The following is a 21820-nucleotide window of genomic DNA, read 5'->3' as shown; positions in this document are numbered from 1 at the left end:
TAAGGTGAATTAAAGTGACATGGGGTCAACCAAATGTGAGGCAAAACCAAATGAAACCAAAGATGTGATTTGAGAGTGTATACTTTGTGAAAATTAATTTGAAATATAATCTCTATACTCAAAATTTTAAATGGGATAGAAATCAAGATTTTGAGAAAAGCATGAGTTAAATCTAGTTTGTTTAAGCATACAAACATAAAAAGTGAAATAATTCTTGTTCAATTTATTGAGAGGTACATTATATTTTGACTAGATTGGGCTAAACATGAATGGTAATGTGCTTAGTATCGACACCATGGCCTAGTGAGAAGGTAGAATTAACGATTGTGCGATTGTAAAGGATTGAAACCTTGAATTCGCCTAAGAAACCTCGAAAATTGTAGGAACCAAACTCATTTGTTTTGCCACGTTTAGTCCCCGTTGTCCATTCGTTTAGTAAAAGTTGGTCAATAACATCCCCTGTTGGCAAGTTTTGGAATTTCTCATCTGTAAGGCATGTTTGGTAGCAACCTCCTGGGCTACGAGCTGTCCAAAGCATGATCCCATTCACACTTGGATGTGAGAATGCCTCTCGCAAAATTTGCTCGAGGAATACAGCTTGTTCTTCCAGTCCATACATACTGCTAACGTCCACTTCTGTGAGCCAAATAGGAAGCTTTAGGGTTGCCAATTTATCAAGAACAGCTCTCATGAAAGCGGGGTTTGGTGCAGAAAAATGACTCTCTAGCCCAATACCAGCCACTTTCACTCCGCCCTTCTTGAGTTCCTTGAACGTATCAATGTACCTGTCCACATTGGCTTTCGAGTCACAACGTTCAACAATGTTGTATTCGTTGAGAAACAGAGTTGCTAGTGGATCTTCGCGCTGCATACTCTTGAACATATCCAAAGTAGCTTTAGGTCCTAGTTTTTTCTCATAAAAATCAAAGTGGAGGAGTTCATTGTTCACATCCCAGTGAAAAAACTCATTTCTATATTTACTCATCACACTTTTAATTCTAGATTTCATCGCTCTTTGTAGTTGAGGAACCGTCATGTTTTCCAACCAATCTTGTACATACACAGGGTCGTCCCAAAACATGTTATGTCCTCTGGCTATAAGTTTGTTTTTTCGGACGAATTTCATCATCTGATCCACTACAGTATAGTTAAATTGCCCAGGTAGTGGCTCTGTCTTGTACCACTTGAGCTCATTTTCAAAAACTGTTGCTTTGAATCGCTTGAGGAACCATTCCTGAAATAACATTATTCTCTCTCTTTAATGTAACAAATTTTTCCCTCATTTCAAATGTCACTCATCAAGAAATAAAAGCAAAAAAACAGACCTGATAAGGCAAATTTCCCAGAATGGTTCTCGATATCATAGTTCCAATTGGAAAATCCGTTGAGATTTGGCTTAATTTAACTGCTGCTCCTGGCACCCTTAATCCATTTTTATCAACAACATGTATTGTAACACCGCGCTTCCTTTCCTGAAATACAGACAGCTACATAATTACTACTCCTATAACTTAATTGAGTCAAATAAGTTATAAATGTTGTGCTTAGTTATTCTTGCCGTTTTTATCCCTTCAAATTGATTTAATTTCCATTCTCTCTCGGTGAATGGCTGTAAGGAATAATTAATAATCTCTATCTCCACAAACTTTTTAGTCCGATCTGAACTCTGCAAAAGATTAAAAAGAATACGTAATTTTTCACTTGGAAAGGTAAAAACATGACTTAATATAAATAAATACCTGAAAATCTATCTCAGAAGAATTGGAAGTTGAATCCCAAAGGAAACCACCTTTGAGAAAAGACCAACATCCTTTCTTGGCTATAACACTTCCTATACATTTTGCATATTTATTGTCTGGCTTTACTGTAGCTGTTACTAAAGCAGAATTTACATTTTTCACTCTCACCCAACCTGCGCAAATACCAATTTTAGCAAAGTTGACAAATAAAAGTGGACAAAGAAAGGGAGTAAATTGTTCCTAGTATAACATTCTTTTGAATTAGACTAAAAAAATGATACGGATGGAGTAATATGTTAGCAACAAAACTATAATAAGATCATAAAAACAACACAATAACGATGAGAGTAATAATAATAATAATAATAATAATAATAATACCGATCGATATTTATGAAACTTAACTAGAGAAGGAATAAATTGATCCTTGAGACAGATTTTCCAAGGATAAAGTAGGTGAATCAACCATGTCTCCATTGATATCTTTGACCGGTTGATATATAGGAAATTTATTTCTTAATATTCCTCCATTGTAAAGTTGTGCCACTGGCTCTGCTTGACACTATCAACAAATCAAGACATGATTAAGTTTTAATATCATAATTCATGTAAAGAATATTTTATTTTTTTTGTATTATAACTTCTTAGAAATATACATAATATCTATTATAGTACTTTTTTTAAATATAGATTGAGATAAATTTAAATGAAAAAATATGATCACTGATGATTCATAAACATAGTTGATTCCAACTTATTTGGACTTTAATACCTCTGTCCAAGCCGAATGATCATAAACATTCCTGACTGAAAGAAAAATAGAAGAATAAGAGACGAATTCAAGATGTAAAAAACATATCGAAACAAGAAAAGGACAAACAAAATACCACGGTGTTTAGCGAGGGAAGAGGTAGCAAAGAAGAGGAACAAAAAAAAGGTCCAAAATAATGGACTCTTTCTCCACATTAACATCAACATATTGTTTAACGGTTTGTTCAACAACTCTCAACAATTTCTATAAAATTTATGCATAAATACGATTTAATTTTAATGTTAAATTTGCAACGTAAGCCAAGAGTAATTAATGCATTAATTGAACTAAGATAATTTTCATTTTCCTACTTCTGTACAGGCTTCCTTAATTATCATCATTATTTTTTGAAGGAGAGAAACAATAGTTAGGTTTCTTACTTGTATTTATGTCCCATTAATAGCTTGTTAATTAATGATGTTAGGAAGGAAGCACCACATGAGGATATAAACATTATCAACCCGTCCTGTTATTTTTTTGTCACATATTTTGTCATGTAATCCGAATTAAATATTGATCTAATTCTCTTGAGGTATATATTAAAAATATTGATAAATTTGTCATATGCATATATTTTCTAATTAAAAAGATGTTTTGAAAAAAGATTATTTATTAAATTAGAGGCGTCACTTGGAATTGAGTTTTAGTGTTCCAAGTTACCTTATTTAATCTCTAATAAAAAAAAAGTTGACGCTTTATTTTATTGGTCTACAAACTAAAAATCCGAGTAATGAATTATGTTGAAGGAAAGGTATTAGGTACCCCTCGAGTCCCGTGATTATGTTGAAGGAAAGGTATTATGCATATGAACCTATAAATTGTCTATTTTCCGCCTTCTTTGATTTATTTAAAACTGATTCAAAATTGTCTTGTTTCAATAATTTGTGGTAAGACTGGAAAGCACTTGAAGGAATTTTAAAGGCAAAACAACAACAAGATGTGTACCTTGTAACTTGCAGCGGAAGTCGTTGATTTTGCTACTTTGACAGGATTGCACTTCAAGTCCCTCATTGAATCACACTAGGAAACAAAGTTTGATTTACAAACTAAATGTCCTTTTGTTGGATGTCTTTGATCTAAGAGTGATATTGTTTACTGTTTTTGTTTTTGTTCTTTCTATCTTCTCCTTTCACGTTCTCACCCTTTCCAATGTGACTCCCACTAAGAGTCTTTTAAGGGGAGGTTGAATAGTTATAGTGTAACTGTTCTCCTTTATCCTTTTAAAAGGATTATGCAATTAATTAATTAATCAATTAATTAAATTGGATAGGGCAAAACATATTGGGTCGGGTTGGTCCACATGGGCGACCCATGACCCAAAAACATACATCTCCCACTTCGCACATGGTGGATAAGACCCAAGCCAACACAACATCATTTTGACACACAATTCATACGACAAATAGTTCGTCTGACCTTTGAGCATGAAGAGCTTACCTTTAAGGTTTTACAAGCCCTACATAGGAATCCAATTACATGTGGAAAGAATTCACTACTATTTTAAGGACATTATTACTCACAATACCCCAGACGTCATTCACTACTTCAATAGTTACCTATTCGATCCCTCAAACTCTTAAAGAGGTGAACTCGAGTTCATGTTTAATGTTATACACACAATTACACTCGAGTGTAATAGCCGGCTTATGTATACAAGTTGAATTGTTCATTTTAATCATTTTCCCTTTCTACTCGAATCTATTTGTTCCATATCAACTGTTTTCTTAGACATGTATTGCATTGCCGAATCTCTCATGGCTATTAGTAACATGCTAAAGTAGCAACACTTATCGAACCTTCAAGAAACAGTAAAAGGTCAAAGGTCATTTCATTGAAAAGTCATTTTAACCTTTCGGGGTCTCACACAATGAACAAGCAAACAACCATTCTTTCATTTACCCATTGATCATTTGACACATGTGCTACGATGTTTACACCTTATATTGGTGTATGTGTCTCATTCTTTCAATTATTCAACATCATACAGACCTTGGTCTAAACACCTCCAAATGTTTAACCTTAGTTTCTCACTTCAGTAATCCTTAAACTCATTTTTTTGGAGAAACTTCTGTCTGGATCGTAAAACAAGGCATAATATGGTGGTGAAACTCATCTCTTCACGTTCCTCAACGTGAGACGATTGCTCGTGTGAGAGAGACAATCTCGTTACTTGTTCGACACATTATTTCTTACAAATTATCACATGCATATCATATTTGAATATAAATCCAATAGTATTATACAGAAGAGAAATATTATAACAATCAAGTTATTTTACAATACTGAAGTATCATCATATTCTAAGCAAACTTAGAGCCTTAACATGTTTTTCAAACAGGTCTCTAGAAATGACCTTTGTAAAAGGATCAGCTATCATTTCACGTGTAGGAATCTATTGTAAAATTATTTTTCCACTTGCCACTACGTCTCACACAAAGTCATACTTGATGTCAATGTGTTTAGTCTTGCTTTGATATTTAGAATCCTTCGCATATGCAATAGCCACTTGACTATCACAATATAGAATCAAGGGACCCTTAGAATCCTTTTCAATACTCAAATGCTCAAAGAATTACTTTAACCAAACAACTTCTTGTACCGCAGACGCACAAGCCACAAATTCAAGTCCATGGTTGAAAGAGTTGTGCAAGTTTGCTTCTTACTTTTTCATGAAATAGCACCACCATTTAGTAAGAAAGCATAACCGGATGTTGATTTCTATCATTCCGGTCACCAACCCAATCAACATCTGTATAACCTCTTATGAACAAATCAGATCCACTATAACAAAGTGTATGATCGGTCGTTCCCTTCAAGTATAGAAATATTCTCTTTACAACATTTGAATCATCTCTTCCAGGATTGGATGATACCTGCTAACTAGACTCGCAACATAACAAACGTCGGGGAGAGTACACATCATAGCATACATCAAACTCCCCACAACACTAGAATAAGGAACTCGAGACATGTCTTCCTTTTCTTTTCAATATTTGGACACATTTCAAGGCTGAAAGTTTCACCCGTTGCTACATGTGTATCCATGGATTTGCAACTATTCATTGAAAACGTTCCAATATTTTCTTTATATAAGTTTCAAACTCAAAAATTTCTTGGAACGATTTTTTTGCGTCTTAACGCCCAATATATAGTCTGATAAACCCATATCTTTCATATCAAATGATTTTGAAAGCCATGACTTGATAATTTTCACATACTTCAAATTATTTCCAGCTAATAAAACATCATCTAGTAAAGAGAAAAAGAATTACAAATTTTTCATTGGACTTTTTCACATAGATGCAATGGTCTTCATCGATCATGGTGAAATCAAATGACATCACCTCCTTATGAAATCTTACGTACCACTGCCTTGAAAATTGCTTTAGGCCATAAATTGGTCTTTTCAATTTACAAAATTCTTTTCTTGACCTTTAACAACGAAACCTATTGTTGGTCCATGTAGATTTCCTCATTTAATTCTCCATTGAAAAAAACCGTCTTCACATCCATTTTGTGTAATTTTAGATCTAAACGTGCAACAATAGCTAAAAGTAATTGTATGGAGGTAAACTTCACAACGGGTGAAAAAGTTTCCTCATAGTACATTCCAACTTCTTGAGTAAAACCTTCTGCCAGCAATCGTGCTTTGTGTTTTTTTGTTGACCTATCCGATTTGCATTTAACTTTGAGAATCCATTTATTCCCAATAACTTTACGTTCCAAAAGAAGGTCAACTAGATCTCGGACTTTATTTGTTTTCATGGACTCTAATTTTTCTTTCATCACTTTTAACCATTCATCCCTTTTAGGGCTCGATAAGGCCTCAGTTACATAATTAGGTTCATCCAATTATGTAGGAGATACCAAGAAAACATAGTCCTCAATCTCATAAGATCGTTTAGGTACCCCTTTTCTTGTACTCTTAATTTGAAGTTCAGATTCCTCTATAGGATTTTGAGATTCATAACTCCCACTTGGACCAGGAATCATTTCTTGATCCATTGAATTATCAAGTATGTTTGACAACTTTACCAGATCTTTCAAATTCAACATTTCGTAGAGAGGCTCTAATTCATCTATTTCACCCTTTTTGAGAAAATCATTTTCCAAAAAATATGACATCTTATGATGCAATTTCAATAATACTTTCATCCTCCAGTTCATCAATGAACACATACCCTTTGGAGCGTTCAGAGTACCTTATCAAGATACATTTCTTTTCTTTTGGACTTAGTTTACCAAACTCACCAAAGCAATCTTTAAATATATGTTGCACAACCCCACAGTCGTAGATCATTCAGGTTTGTTTTGTGACCGGTCCAAAGTTCATAAAGAGTGGAAGAAAATAATTTAGAAGGCACTTTGTTCAATATGTAATCCGTAGTCAATAATGGATCTTCCTAGAAAGAGATAGGCAATTTTTTCCACGAAACTCATCCCTTCACGTTTCTCGACGTGAGAGGCGATTGCTCGTGTGAGAGTGTCACGCCCCAAACTCAAAGGGCGCAACTGACTCCTAAAGCCAAAACTCAGGCCCGAGCCGACCCTGCTGAACCATTTGCTATTAGCGCATGGCAGTCAGATGCAATTAAGAAAACAAACAAGTATATCTCGGCTTAAAACTAAGCCCTCGACCGGCAAGGCCCATGTCAACAGATCTACAAAAGAACCAGCTACTCCCAAGAGTTCATATAAAGAAATATCCAACTAGCACAGAAGTCCTGATTAGGCCGTCGAGGCCACCATGATATCTATACCAAAACTAAAAACAGGTAAATATCAGTGCAATACATCAAACAGCTCACAAGCTTCAGCAAACCAACAACATAGGCCAACATGGCCATAACGTAGCTATAAACCCCACACACTAGTCTGCAAGCCTCTAAGAGTAGTAAAAATTGGTGGGACAGGGCCCCAGCCTACCCATGAGAATATATACAACAAAAGGTAACAAACCTCCCAACTCTGGCAGCTCCGGAGGAAAGAGGCTGACCAATCGGATAAAAGTCAATCCTGCTGATATGGAGGTCTACTCGGTCATCTGTCAGGACCTGCATGCATGAATGCAGCGCCCCCAAGGCAATGGGGCGTCAGTACAAAATAATGTACAGAGTATGAAAGGCAATAGACTATGATGAGGTATCCTGATATACTGGACTAATCTGATAAATAAATTAAGGATAAGATAATTGTACTGACCTGCTTCTAAATCTAAATTTATCAAAAATAATAAAAACAACAACCTAACCAAGCCCCCATAAGCTCGGTAGGTACAAACAGCACACAAGACCACCTACTCAGGCCCCCATAAGCCCGGAAGGTGCCAATCAACCTGTATACCCCTATCGGTAGTCCCCTAGCCCCGCAGGCAGTCACATAGCCCTCTTAGGCAACAACATAGCCCTCTTAGGCAACAACATGGTCCTGTAGGAAGCACATAACCTTCTTAGGCGTCAATATATATCCCTGTAGGCAACTCATAGCCCTTCTAGGCATCAATATAGCCCCGTAGGCAACTCATAGCCCTTCTAGGCATCAATATAGCCCCGTAGGCAACTCATAGCCCTTTTAGGCATCCATATAGCCCTGTAGGTAGAACATAACCCTGCTAGGCATAGATCACATTCCTGCAGCTAACAACAATAGCCCAAAGGCAGCAATAACAATCCAACAGCTAAAAGTGAGCAATTTAGTTATAGGCAACCTATACAAATAGCCTCTAAGTCGTGTCCTACATACGAATGTTACTACTGAATAAGAATCCCGATAAGAGAGGATTATACGCACTCGAGCAGCCAACAATCAACAATAATGGCTATAAGTATAACAACGATAACAACTCAATTACATTGCTCCTAAGCTTTAAGGAAACATGCCATAGGAAGAGAATAGCCTTAACATACCTTTTTCACTAAATTCACGTGGCCTAAAGAATTTAACTCATAACTCCCTCGATACTACAACAAGGTAGGACCATAATCAACACATAAAATAAAAAAATACCATGACAATACAATAAAAGATATGTATTTCCGTCGCAAATTGCTATTTGCTGCTTATAAAAGCTAGAGTCGATGAAAGAAGGGTCTTACCTCGATCTTAGGTTCGTAATTCACCTCAAAACCTTCAAATATATTCAAACCCCTGTTGTCCCAACTCTAAAATGTGATATGCTACGCAATCGATAAAACAAATTATACCACGATGATGAGCCCAACGCGTAGAACAACTTTCGTCAAGGACTTACGTCGAGAAAATCTATATTTCACTTGATCCTAAAAATGGGTTTCCATGTTTTCTCTGTATATTTAGCTTAAAATGAAGAAAAAACTCGAAGAAGAAGATATATACACTTTCCACCGACCTAGGGCCCCACCTCACGTGCCTGCTTGCGCAGTCCCACGAAAATGCGAATATCTCTCTATTCTGAAGTCATATGATGAATGGTTTGATGCGTTGGAAACTAGACTCGTAGACCTTCGATTCAATAGTTTGTGGGCCCCATAACTCTTTATAGATTGGGAGAAAACCTCCAAAACATTTGACCCAAATTTCAGAGAAATCTTTAAGAAGGAAATTACGATAACTTCCGCCAACTTTTATTTTGCCACTTACCTAACTTGAGATGCAACACTTGAACACTTAAAATAGGACATACCACATCATTCTTAATTTATTACTCACCCTCCTTGTCTTTCCACGAATATACGAGTTAATTTAGATGTTTTGAAAAGTCGGGGTGTTACAGAGAGAGCCAATCTCGTTACTTGTTCGACACACTTTATTTCTTACAAATTATCACATGCATATCATATTTGAATATAAATCCAATAGTATTATACAAAAGAGAATATTATAACAATCAAGTTATTTTACAATATTGAAGTATCATCATATTCTACGCAAACCTAGAGCCTTAACATGTTTTTCAAACAGGTCTCTAGAAATGACCTTTGTAAAAGGGTGCTATCATTTCACGTGTAGGAATCTATTGTATAGTTATTTTTCCAATTGCCACTACGTCTCTCATAAAGTCATACTTGATGTCAATGTGTTTGGTCTTGCTTTGATATTTAGAATCCTTCGTATATGTGATAGCCGCTTGACAATCACAATATAGAATCAAGGGACCCTTAGAATCCTTTGCAATACTCAAATGCTCAAAGAATTACTTTAACCAAACAACTTCTTGTACCGCAGACGCACAAGCCACAAATTCAAGTCCATGGTTGAAAGAGTTGTGCAAGTTTGCTTCTTACTTTTTCATGAAATAGCACCACCATTTAGTAAGAAAGCATAACCGGATGTTGATTTCTATCATTCCGGTCACCAACCCAATCAACATCTGTATAACCTCTTATGAACAAATCAGATCCACTATAACAAAGTGTATGATCGGTCGTTCCCTTCAAGTATAGAAATATTCTCTTTACAACATTTGAATCATCTCTTCCAGGATTGGATGATACCTGCTAACTAGACTCGCAACATAACAAACGTCGGGGAGAGTACACATCATAACATACATCAAACTCCCCACAACACTAGAATAAGGAACTCGAGACATGTCTTCCTTTTCTTTTCAATATTTGGACACATTTCAAGGCTGAAAGTTTCACCCGTTGCTACATGTGTATCCATGGATTTGCAACTATTCATTGAAAACGTTCCAATATTTTCTTTATATAAGTTTCAAACTCAAAAATTTCTTGGAACGATTTCTTTGCGTCTTAACGCCCAATATATAGTCTGATAAACCCATATCTTTCATATCAAATGATTTTGGAAGCCATGACTTGATAATTTTCACATACTTCAAATTATTTCCAGCTAATAAAACATCATCTAGTAAAGAGAAAAAGAATTACAAATTTTTCATTGGACTTTTTCACATAGATGCAATGGTCTTCATCGATCATGGTGAAATCAAATGACATCACCTCCTTATGAAATCTTACGTACCACTGCCTTGAAAATTGCTTTAGGCCATAAATTGGTCTTTTCAATTTACAAAATTCTTTTCTTGACCTTTAACAACGAAACCTATTGTTGGTCCATGTAGATTTCCTCATTTAATTCTCCATTGAAAAAAACCGTCTTCACATCCATTTTGTGTAATTTTAGATCTAAACGTGCAACAATAGCTAAAAGTAATTGTATGGAGGTAAACTTCACAACGGGTGAAAAAGTTTCCTCATAGTACATTCCAACTTCTTGAGTAAAACCTTCTGCCAGCAATCGTGCTTTGTGTTTTTTTGTTGACCTATCCGATTTGCATTTAACTTTGAGAATCCATTTATTCCCAATAACTTTACGTTCCAAAAGAAGGTCAACTAGATCTCGGACTTTATTTGTTTTCATGGACTCTAATTTTTCTTTCATCACTTTTAACCATTCATCCCTTTTAGGGCTCGATAAGGCCTCAGTTACATAATTAGGTTCATCCAATTATGTAGGAGATACCAAGAAAACATAGTCCTCAATCTCATAAGATCGTTTAGGTACCCCTTTTCTTGTACTCTTAATTTGAAGTTCAGATTCCTCTATAGGATTTTGAGATTCATAACTCCCACTTGGACCAGGAATCATTTCTTGATCCATTGAATTATCAAGTATGTTTGACAACTTTACCAGATCTTTCAAATTCAACATTTCGTAGAGAGGCTCTAATTCATCTATTTCACCCTTTTTGAGAAAATCATTTTCCAAAAAATATGACATCTTATGATGCAATTTCAATAATACTTTCATCCTCCAGTTCATCAATGAACACATACCCTTTGGAGCGTTCAGAGTACCTTATCAAGATACATTTCTTTTCTTTTGGACTTAGTTTACCAAACTCACCAAAGCAATCTTTAATATATGTTGCACAACCCCACAGTCGTAGATCATTCAGGTTTGTTTTGTGACCGGTCCAAAGTTCATAAAGAGTGGAAGAAAATAATTTAGAAGGCACTTTGTTCAATATGTAATCCGTAGTCAATAATGGATCTTCCTAGAAAGAGATAGGCAATTTTTTCCACGAAACTCATCCCTTCACGTTTCTCGACGTGAGAGGCGATTGCTCGTGTGAGAGTGTCACGCCCCAAACTCAAAGGGCGCAACTGACTCCTAAAGCCAAAACTCAGGCCCGAGCCGACCCTGCTGAACCATTTGCTATTAGCGCATGGCAGTCAGATGCAATTAAGAAAACAAACAAGTATATCTCGGCTTAAAACTAAGCCCTCGACCGGCAAGGCCCATGTCAACAGATCTACAAAAGAACCAGCTACTCCCAAGAGTTCATATAAAGAAATATCCAACTAGCACAGAAGTCCTGATTAGGCCGTCGAGGCCACCATGATATCTATACCAAAACTAAAAACAGGTAAATATCAGTGCAATACATCAAACAGCTCACAAGCTTCAGCAAACCAACAACATAGGCCAACATGGCCATAACGTAGCTATAAACCCCACACACTAGTCTGCAAGCCTCTAAGAGTAGTAAAAATTGGTGGGACAGGGCCCCAGCCTACCCATGAGAATATATACAACAAAAGGTAACAAACCTCCCAACTCTGGCAGCTCCGGAGGAAAGAGGCTGACCAATCGGATAAAAGTCAATCCTGCTGATATGGAGGTCTACTCGGTCATCTGTCAGGACCTGCATGCATGAATGCAGCGCCCCCAAGGCAATGGGGCGTCAGTACAAAATAATGTACAGAGTATGAAAGGCAATAGACTATGATGAGGTATCCTGATATACTGGACTAATCTGATAAATAAATTAAGGATAAGATAATTGTACTGACCTGCTTCTAAATCTAAATTTATCAAAAATAATAAAAACAACAACCTAACCAAGCCCCCATAAGCTCGGTAGGTACAAACAGCACACAAGACCACCTACTCAGGCCCCCATAAGCCCGGAAGGTGCCAATCAACCTGTATACCCCTATCGGTAGTCCCCTAGCCCCGCAGGCAGTCACATAGCCCTCTTAGGCAACAACATAGCCCTCTTAGGCAACAACATGGTCCTGTAGGAAGCACATAACCTTCTTAGGCGTCAATATATATCCCTGTAGGCAACTCATAGCCCTTCTAGGCATCAATATAGCCCCGTAGGCAACTCATAGCCCTTCTAGGCATCAATATAGCCCCGTAGGCAACTCATAGCCCTTTTAGGCATCCATATAGCCCTGTAGGTAGAACATAACCCTGCTAGGCATAGATCACATTCCTGCAGCTAACAACAATAGCCCAAAGGCAGCAATAACAATCCAACAGCTAAAAGTGAGCAATTTAGTTATAGGCAACCTATACAAATAGCCTCTAAGTCGTGTCCTACATACGAATGTTACTACTGAATAAGAATCCCGATAAGAGAGGATTATACGCACTCGAGCAGCCAACAATCAACAATAATGGCTATAAGTATAACAACGATAACAACTCAATTACATTGCTCCTAAGCTTTAAGGAAACATGCCATAGGAAGAGAATAGCCTTAACATACCTTTTTCACTAAATTCACGTGGCCTAAAGAATTTAACTCATAACTCCCTCGATACTACAACAAGGTAGGACCATAATCAACACATAAAATAAAAAAATACCATGACAATACAATAAAAGATATGTATTTCCGTCGCAAATTGCTATTTGCTGCTTATAAAAGCTAGAGTCGATGAAAGAAGGGTCTTACCTCGATCTTAGGTTCGTAATTCACCTCAAAACCTTCAAATATATTCAAACCCCTGTTGTCCCAACTCTAAAATGTGATATGCTACGCAATCGATAAAACAAATTATACCACGATGATGAGCCCAACGCGTAGAACAACTTTCGTCAAGGACTTACGTCGAGAAAATCTATATTTCACTTGATCCTAAAAATGGGTTTCCATGTTTTCTCTGTATATTTAGCTTAAAATGAAGAAAAAACTCGAAGAAGAAGATATATACACTTTCCACCGACCTAGGGCCCCACCTCACGTGCCTGCTTGCGCAGTCCCACGAAAATGCGAATATCTCTCTATTCTGAAGTCATATGATGAATGGTTTGATGCGTTGGAAACTAGACTCGTAGACCTTCGATTCAATAGTTTGTGGGCCCCATAACTCTTTATAGATTGGGAGAAAACCTCCAAAACATTTGACCCAAATTTCAGAGAAATCTTTAAGAAGGAAATTACGATAACTTCCGCCAACTTTTATTTTGCCACTTACCTAACTTGAGATGCAACACTTGAACACTTAAAATAGGACATACCACATCATTCTTAATTTATTACTCACCCTCCTTGTCTTTCCACGAATATACGAGTTAATTTAGATGTTTTGAAAAGTCGGGGTGTTACAGAGAGAGCCAATCTCGTTACTTGTTCGACACACTTTATTTCTTACAAATTATCACATGCATATCATATTTGAATATAAATCCAATAGTATTATACAAAAGAGAATATTATAACAATCAAGTTATTTTACAATATTGAAGTATCATCATATTCTACGCAAACCTAGAGCCTTAACATGTTTTTCAAACAGGTCTCTAGAAATGACCTTTGTAAAAGGGTGCTATCATTTCACGTGTAGGAATCTATTGTATAGTTATTTTTCCAATTGCCACTACGTCTCTCATAAAGTCATACTTGATGTCAATGTGTTTGGTCTTGCTTTGATATTTAGAATCCTTCGTATATGTGATAGCCGCTTGACAATCACAATATAGAATCAAGGGACCCTTAGAATCCTTTGCAATACTCAAATGCTCAAAGAATTACTTTAACCAAACAACTTCTTGTACCGCAGACGCACAAGCCACAAATTCAAGTCCATGGTTGAAAGAGTTGTGCAAGTTTGCTTCTTACTTTTTCATGAAATAGCACCACCATTTAGTAAGAAAGCATAACCGGATGTTGATTTCTATCATTCCGGTCACCAACCCAATCAACATCTGTATAACCTCTTATGAACAAATCAGATCCACTATAACAAAGTGTATGATCGGTCGTTCCCTTCAAGTATAGAAATATTCTCTTTACAACATTTGAATCATCTCTTCCAGGATTGGATGATACCTGCTAACTAGACTCGCAACATAACAAACGTCGGGGAGAGTACACATCATAACATACATCAAACTCCCCACAACACTAGAATAAGGAACTCGAGACATGTCTTCCTTTTCTTTTCAATATTTGGACACATTTCAAGGCTGAAAGTTTCACCCGTTGCTACATGTGTATCCATGGATTTGCAACTATTCATTGAAAACGTTCCAATATTTTCTTTATATAAGTTTCAAACTCAAAAATTTCTTGGAACGATTTCTTTGCGTCTTAACGCCCAATATATAGTCTGATAAACCCATATCTTTCATATCAAATGATTTTGGAAGCCATGACTTGATAATTTTCACATACTTCAAATTATTTCCAGCTAATAAAACATCATCTAGTAAAGAGAAAAAGAATTACAAATTTTTCATTGGACTTTTTCACATAGATGCAATGGTCTTCATCGATCATGGTGAAATCAAATGACATCACCTCCTTATGAAATCTTACGTACCACTGCCTTGAAAATTGCTTTAGGCCATAAATTGGTCTTTTCAATTTACAAAATTCTTTTCTTGACCTTTAACAACGAAACCTATTGTTGGTCCATGTAGATTTCCTCATTTAATTCTCCATTGAAAAAAACCGTCTTCACATCCATTTTGTGTAATTTTAGATCTAAACGTGCAACAATAGCTAAAAGTAATTGTATGGAGGTAAACTTCACAACGGGTGAAAAAGTTTCCTCATAGTACATTCCAACTTCTTGAGTAAAACCTTCTGCCAGCAATCGTGCTTTGTGTTTTTTTGTTGACCTATCCGATTTGCATTTAACTTTGAGAATCCATTTATTCCCAATAACTTTACGTTCCAAAAGAAGGTCAACTAGATCTCGGACTTTATTTGTTTTCATGGACTCTAATTTTTCTTTCATCACTTTTAACCATTCATCCCTTTTAGGGCTCGATAAGGCCTCAGTTACATAATTAGGTTCATCCAATTATGTAGGAGATACCAAGAAAACATAGTCCTCAATCTCATAAGATCGTTTAGGTACCCCTTTTCTTGTACTCTTAATTTGAAGTTCAGATTCCTCTATAGGATTTTGAGATTCATAACTCCCACTTGGACCAGGAATCATTTCTTGATCCATTGAATTATCAAGTATGTTTGACAACTTTACCAGATCTTTCAAATTCAACATTTCGTAGAGAGGCTCTAATTCATCTATTTCACCCTTTTTGAGAAAATCATTTTCCAAAAAATATGACATCTTATGATGCAATTTCAATAATACTTTCATCCTCCAGTTCATCAATGAACACATACCCTTTGGAGCGTTCAGAGTACCTTATCAAGATACATTTCTTTTCTTTTGGACTTAGTTTACCAAACTCACCAAAGCAATCTTTAATATATGTTGCACAACCCCACAGTCGTAGATCATTCAGGTTTGTTTTGTGACCGGTCCAAAGTTCATAAAGAGTGGAAGAAAATAATTTAGAAGGCACTTTGTTCAATATGTAATCCGTAGTCAATAATGGATCTTCCTAGAAAGAGATAGGCAATTTTTTCCACGAAACTCATCCCTTCACGTTTCTCGACGTGAGAGGCGATTGCTCGTGTGAGAGTGTCACGCCCCAAACTCAAAGGGCGCAACTGACTCCTAAAGCCAAAACTCAGGCCCGAGCCGACCCTGCTGAACCATTTGCTATTAGCGCATGGCAGTCAGATGCAATTAAGAAAACAAACAAGTATATCTCGGCTTAAAACTAAGCCCTCGACCGGCAAGGCCCATGTCAACAGATCTACAAAAGAACCAGCTACTCCCAAGAGTTCATATAAAGAAATATCCAACTAGCACAGAAGTCCTGATTAGGCCGTCGAGGCCACCATGATATCTATACCAAAACTAAAAACAGGTAAATATCAGTGCAATACATCAAACAGCTCACAAGCTTCAGCAAACCAACAACATAGGCCAACATGGCCATAACGTAGCTATAAACCCCACACACTAGTCTGCAAGCCTCTAAGAGTAGTAAAAATTGGTGGGACAGGGCCCCAGCCTACCCATGAGAATATATACAACAAAAGGTAACAAACCTCCCAACTCTGGCAGCTCCGGAGGAAAGAGGCTGACCAATCGGATAAAAGTCAATCCTGCTGATATGGAGGTCTACTCGGTCATCTGTCAGGACCTGCATGCATGAATGCAGCGCCCCCAAGGCAATGGGGCGTCAGTACAAAATAATGTACAGAGTATGAAAGGCAATAGACTATGATGAGGTATCCTGATATACTGGACTAATCTGATAAATAAATTAAGGATAAGATAATTGTACTGACCTGCTTCTAAATCTAAATTTATCAAAAATAATAAAAACAACAACCTAACCAAGCCCCCATAAGCTCGGTAGGTACAAACAGCACACAAGACCACCTACTCAGGCCCCCATAAGCCCGGAAGGTGCCAATCAACCTGTATACCCCTATCGGTAGTCCCCTAGCCCCGCAGGCAGTCACATAGCCCTCTTAGGCAACAACATAGCCCTCTTAGGCAACAACATGGTCCTGTAGGAAGCACATAACCTTCTTAGGCGTCAATATATATCCCTGTAGGCAACTCATAGCCCTTCTAGGCATCAATATAGCCCCGTAGGCAACTCATAGCCCTTCTAGGCATCAATATAGCCCCGTAGGCAACTCATAGCCCTTTTAGGCATCCATATAGCCCTGTAGGTAGAACATAACCCTGCTAGGCATAGATCACATTCCTGCAGCTAACAACAATAGCCCAAAGGCAGCAATAACAATCCAACAGCTAAAAGTGAGCAATTTAGTTATAGGCAACCTATACAAATAGCCTCTAAGTCGTGTCCTACATACGAATGTTACTACTGAATAAGAATCCCGATAAGAGAGGATTATACGCACTCGAGCAGCCAACAATCAACAATAATGGCTATAAGTATAACAACGATAACAACTCAATTACATTGCTCCTAAGCTTTAAGGAAACATGCCATAGGAAGAGAATAGCCTTAACATACCTTTTTCACTAAATTCACGTGGCCTAAAGAATTTAACTCATAACTCCCTCGATACTACAACAAGGTAGGACCATAATCAACACATAAAATAAAAAAATACCATGACAATACAATAAAAGATATGTATTTCCGTCGCAAATTGCTATTTGCTGCTTATAAAAGCTAGAGTCGATGAAAGAAGGGTCTTACCTCGATCTTAGGTTCGTAATTCACCTCAAAACCTTCAAATATATTCAAACCCCTGTTGTCCCAACTCTAAAATGTGATATGCTACGCAATCGATAAAACAAATTATACCACGATGATGAGCCCAACGCGTAGAACAACTTTCGTCAAGGACTTACGTCGAGAAAATCTATATTTCACTTGATCCTAAAAATGGGTTTCTATGTTTTCTCTGTATATTTAGCTTAAAATGAAGAAAAAACTCGAAGAAGAAGATATATACACTTTCCACCGACCTAGGGCCCCACCTCACGTGCCTGCTTGCGCAGTCCCACGAAAATGCGAATATCTCTCTATTCTGAAGTCATATGATGAATGGTTTGATGCGTTGGAAACTAGACTCGTAGACCTTCGATTCAATAGTTTGTGGGCCCCATAACTCTTTATAGATTGGGAGAAAACCTCCAAAACATTTGACCCAAATTTCAGAGAAATCTTTAAGAAGGAAATTACGATAACTTCCGCCAACTTTTATTTTGCCACTTACCTAACTTGAGATGCAACACTTGAACACTTAAAATAGGACATACCACATCATTCTTAATTTATTACTCACCCTCCTTGTCTTTCCACGAATATACGAGTTAATTTAGATGTTTTGAAAAGTCGGGGTGTTACAGAGAGAGCCAATCTCGTTACTTGTTCGACACACTTTATTTCTTACAAATTATCACATGCATATCATATTTGAATATAAATCCAATAGTATTATACAAAAGAGAATATTATAACAATCAAGTTATTTTACAATATTGAAGTATCATCATATTCTACGCAAACCTAGAGCCTTAACATGTTTTTCAAACAGGTCTCTAGAAATGACCTTTGTAAAAGGGTGCTATCATTTCACGTGTAGGAATCTATTGTATAGTTATTTTTCCAATTGCCACTACGTCTCTCATAAAGTCATACTTGATGTCAATGTGTTTGGTCTTGCTTTGATATTTAGAATCCTTCGTATATGTGATAGCCGCTTGACAATCACAATATAGAATCAAGGGACCCTTAGAATCCTTTGCAATACTCAAATGCTCAAAGAATCACTTTAACCAAACAACTTCTTGTACTGCAGAGGCACAAGCCACAAATTTTGGTTCCATGGTTGAAAGAGTTGTGCAAGTTTGCTTCTTACTTTTTCATGAAATAGCACCACCATTTAGTAAGAAAGCATAACCGGATGTTGATTTCTATCATTCCGGTCACCAACCCAATCAACATCTGTATAACCTCTTATGAACAAATCAGATCCACTATAACAAAGTGTATGATCTGTCGTTCCTTTCAAGTATAGAAATATTCTCTTTACAACATTTGAATCATCTCTTCCAGGATTGGATGATACCTGCTAACTAGACTCGCAACATAACAAACGTCGGGGAGAGTACACATCATAACATACATCAAACTCCCCACAACACTAGAATAAGGAACTCGAGACATGTCTTCCTTTTCTTTTCAATATTTGGACACATTTCAAGGCTGAAAGTTTCACCCGTTGCTACATGTGTATCCATGGATTTGCAACTATTCATTGAAAACGTTCCAATATTTTCTTTATATAAGTTTCAAACTCAAAAATTTCTTGGAACGATTTCTTTGCGTCTTAACGCCCAATATATAGTCTGATAAACCCATATCTTTCATATCAAATGATTTTGAAAGCCATGACTTGATAATTTTCACATACTTCAAATTATTTCCAGCTAATAAAACATCATCTAGTAAAGAGAAAAAGAATTACAAATTTTTCATTGGACTTTTTCACATAGATGCAATGGTCTTCATCGATCATGGTGAAATCAAATGACATCACCTCCTTATGAAATCTTACGTACCACTGCCTTGAAAATTGCTTTATGCCATAAATTGATCGTTTCAATTTACAAACTTTCTTTTCTTGACCTTTAACAACGAAACCTATTGTTGGTCTATGTAGATTTCCTCATTTAATTCTCCATTGAGAAAAATAGTCTTCACATCCATTTGGTATAATTTTAGATCTAAACGTGCAACTATAGCTAAAAGTAATCGTATGGAGGTAAACTTCACAACGGGTGAAAAAGTTTCCTCATAGTACATTCCAACTTCTTGAGTAAAACCTTCTGCCACCAATCGTGTTTTGTGTCTTTCTATCGACCCATCCGATTTGCATTTAACTTTGAGAATCCATTTATTCCCAATAGCTTTACGTTGCATAGGAAGGTCAACTAGATCCCGAGCTTTATTTGTTTTCATGGACTCCAATTTTTCTTTCATCGCTTTTAACCATTCATCCCTTTCAGGGCTCGATAAGGCCTCAGTTACATAATTAGGTTCATCCAATTATGTAGGATATACCAAGAAAACATAGTCCTTAATCTCATAAGATCGTTCAGGTACCCCTTTTCTTGTACTCTTACGTATTTGAAGTTCAGATTCCTCTATAGGATTTTGGGATTCATAACTCCCACTTGGACCAGGAATCATTTCTTGATCCATTGAATTATCAAGTATGTCTGACAACACTACCTGATCTTTTGAACTCAACATTTCGTAGAGAGGCTCTAATTCATCTATTTCACCCTTTTTGGGAAAATCATTTTCTAAAGAATATGACATCTAGTGATATAATTTCTATAATATTTCCATCGTCCAGTTCATCAATGAACACATACCCTTTGGAGCATTCAGAGTACCTTATAAAGATACATTTCTTTTCTTTTGGACTTAGTTTACCAAACTCACCAAAACAATCTTTAATATATGTTGCACAACCCCACGGTCGTAGATCATTCAGGTTTGTTTTGTGATCGGTCTAAAGTTCATAAAGAGTGGAAGAAAATAATTTAGAAGGCACTTTGTTCAATATGTAATCCGCAGTCAATAATGGATCTTCTTAGAAAGAGATAGGCAAATTTTTCCACGATACTCATCTCTTCACGTTCCCCAACGTGAGAGGCGATTTCTCGTGTGAGAGAGCTAATCTCGTTACTTGTTCGACATACTTTATTTCTTACAAATTATCACATGTATATCATATTTGAATATAAATCCAATAGTATTATACATAAGAGAATATTATAACAATCAAGTTATTTTACAATACTGAAGTATCATCATATTCTACGCAAACCTAGAGCCTTAACATGTTTTTCAAACAGGTCTCTAGAAATGACCTTTGTAAAAGGATCAACTATTATTTCGCGTGTAGGAATCTATTCTAAAGTTATTTTTCCACTTGCCACTACGTCTCTCACAAAGTTATACTTGATGTCAATGTGTTTGGTCTTGCTTTGATATTTAGAATCCTTCGTATATGCGATAACCGCTTGACTAGCACAATGTAGAATCAAGAGACCCTTAGAATCCTTTGCAATACTCAAATGCTCAAAGAATCACTTTTACCAAACATCTTCTTGTACTGCAGACGCACAAGCCACAAATTCAGGTTCCATGGTTGAAAGAGTTGTGCAAGTTTGCTTCTTACTTTTCCATGAAATAGCACCACCATTTAGTAAGAAAGCATAACCGGATGTTGATTTCTATCATTCCGGTCACCAACCCAATCAGCATCTGTATAACCTCTTATGAACAAATCAGATCCACTTTAACAAAGTGTATGATCTGTCGTTCTCTTCAAGTATCGAAATATTCTCTTTACTGCTTTTCAATCATCTCTTCCAAGATTGGATGATACCTGCTAACTAGACTCGCAAAATAACAAACGTCGGGGCGAGTACACATCATAGCTTACATCAAACTCCCCACAACATTAGAATAAGGAACTCGAGACATGTCTTCCTTTTCTTTTTCAGTATTTGGACACATTTCAAGGCTTAAACTTCCACCCCTTGCTACATGAGTAACCATGGATTTGCAACTATTCATTCGAAAACGTTCTAATATTTTCTTTATATAAGTTTCAAACTCAAAAATTTCTTGGAACAATTTCTTTGGATCTTAA

At 36.6% G+C, this 21820-nt stretch overlaps 1 protein-coding gene across 1 annotated transcript; it reads right to left on the bottom strand.

Moving 5' to 3' along the window:
• Positions 1-225: 225 nt before the first annotated feature.
• On the bottom strand, positions 226-20406 carry LOC125839928 (endo-1,4-beta-xylanase 5-like). The gene is made up of 7 exons (XM_049518892.1): positions 20277-20406; positions 2512-2546; positions 2145-2301; positions 1740-1912; positions 1559-1666; positions 1326-1472; positions 226-1234 (listed from the first exon to the last, which is right to left on the bottom strand). Exons 1-7 carry the CDS (start codon positions 20404-20406, stop codon positions 260-262), a joined length of 1725 nt encoding a protein of 574 aa, XP_049374849.1. The 3' UTR covers positions 226-259.
• Between the last annotated feature and the right edge of the window lie 1414 nt (positions 20407-21820).

Source organism: Solanum verrucosum, unplaced genomic scaffold (assembly GCF_900185275.1).
Source record: "Solanum verrucosum unplaced genomic scaffold, falcon-dt-bn FXZP01000177.1, whole genome shotgun sequence".
NCBI lineage: Eukaryota > Viridiplantae > Streptophyta > Magnoliopsida > Solanales > Solanaceae > Solanum > Solanum verrucosum.
Note: the sequence above shows the minus strand (reverse complement) of the source record. Positions and strands in the feature narration are given on the sequence as shown.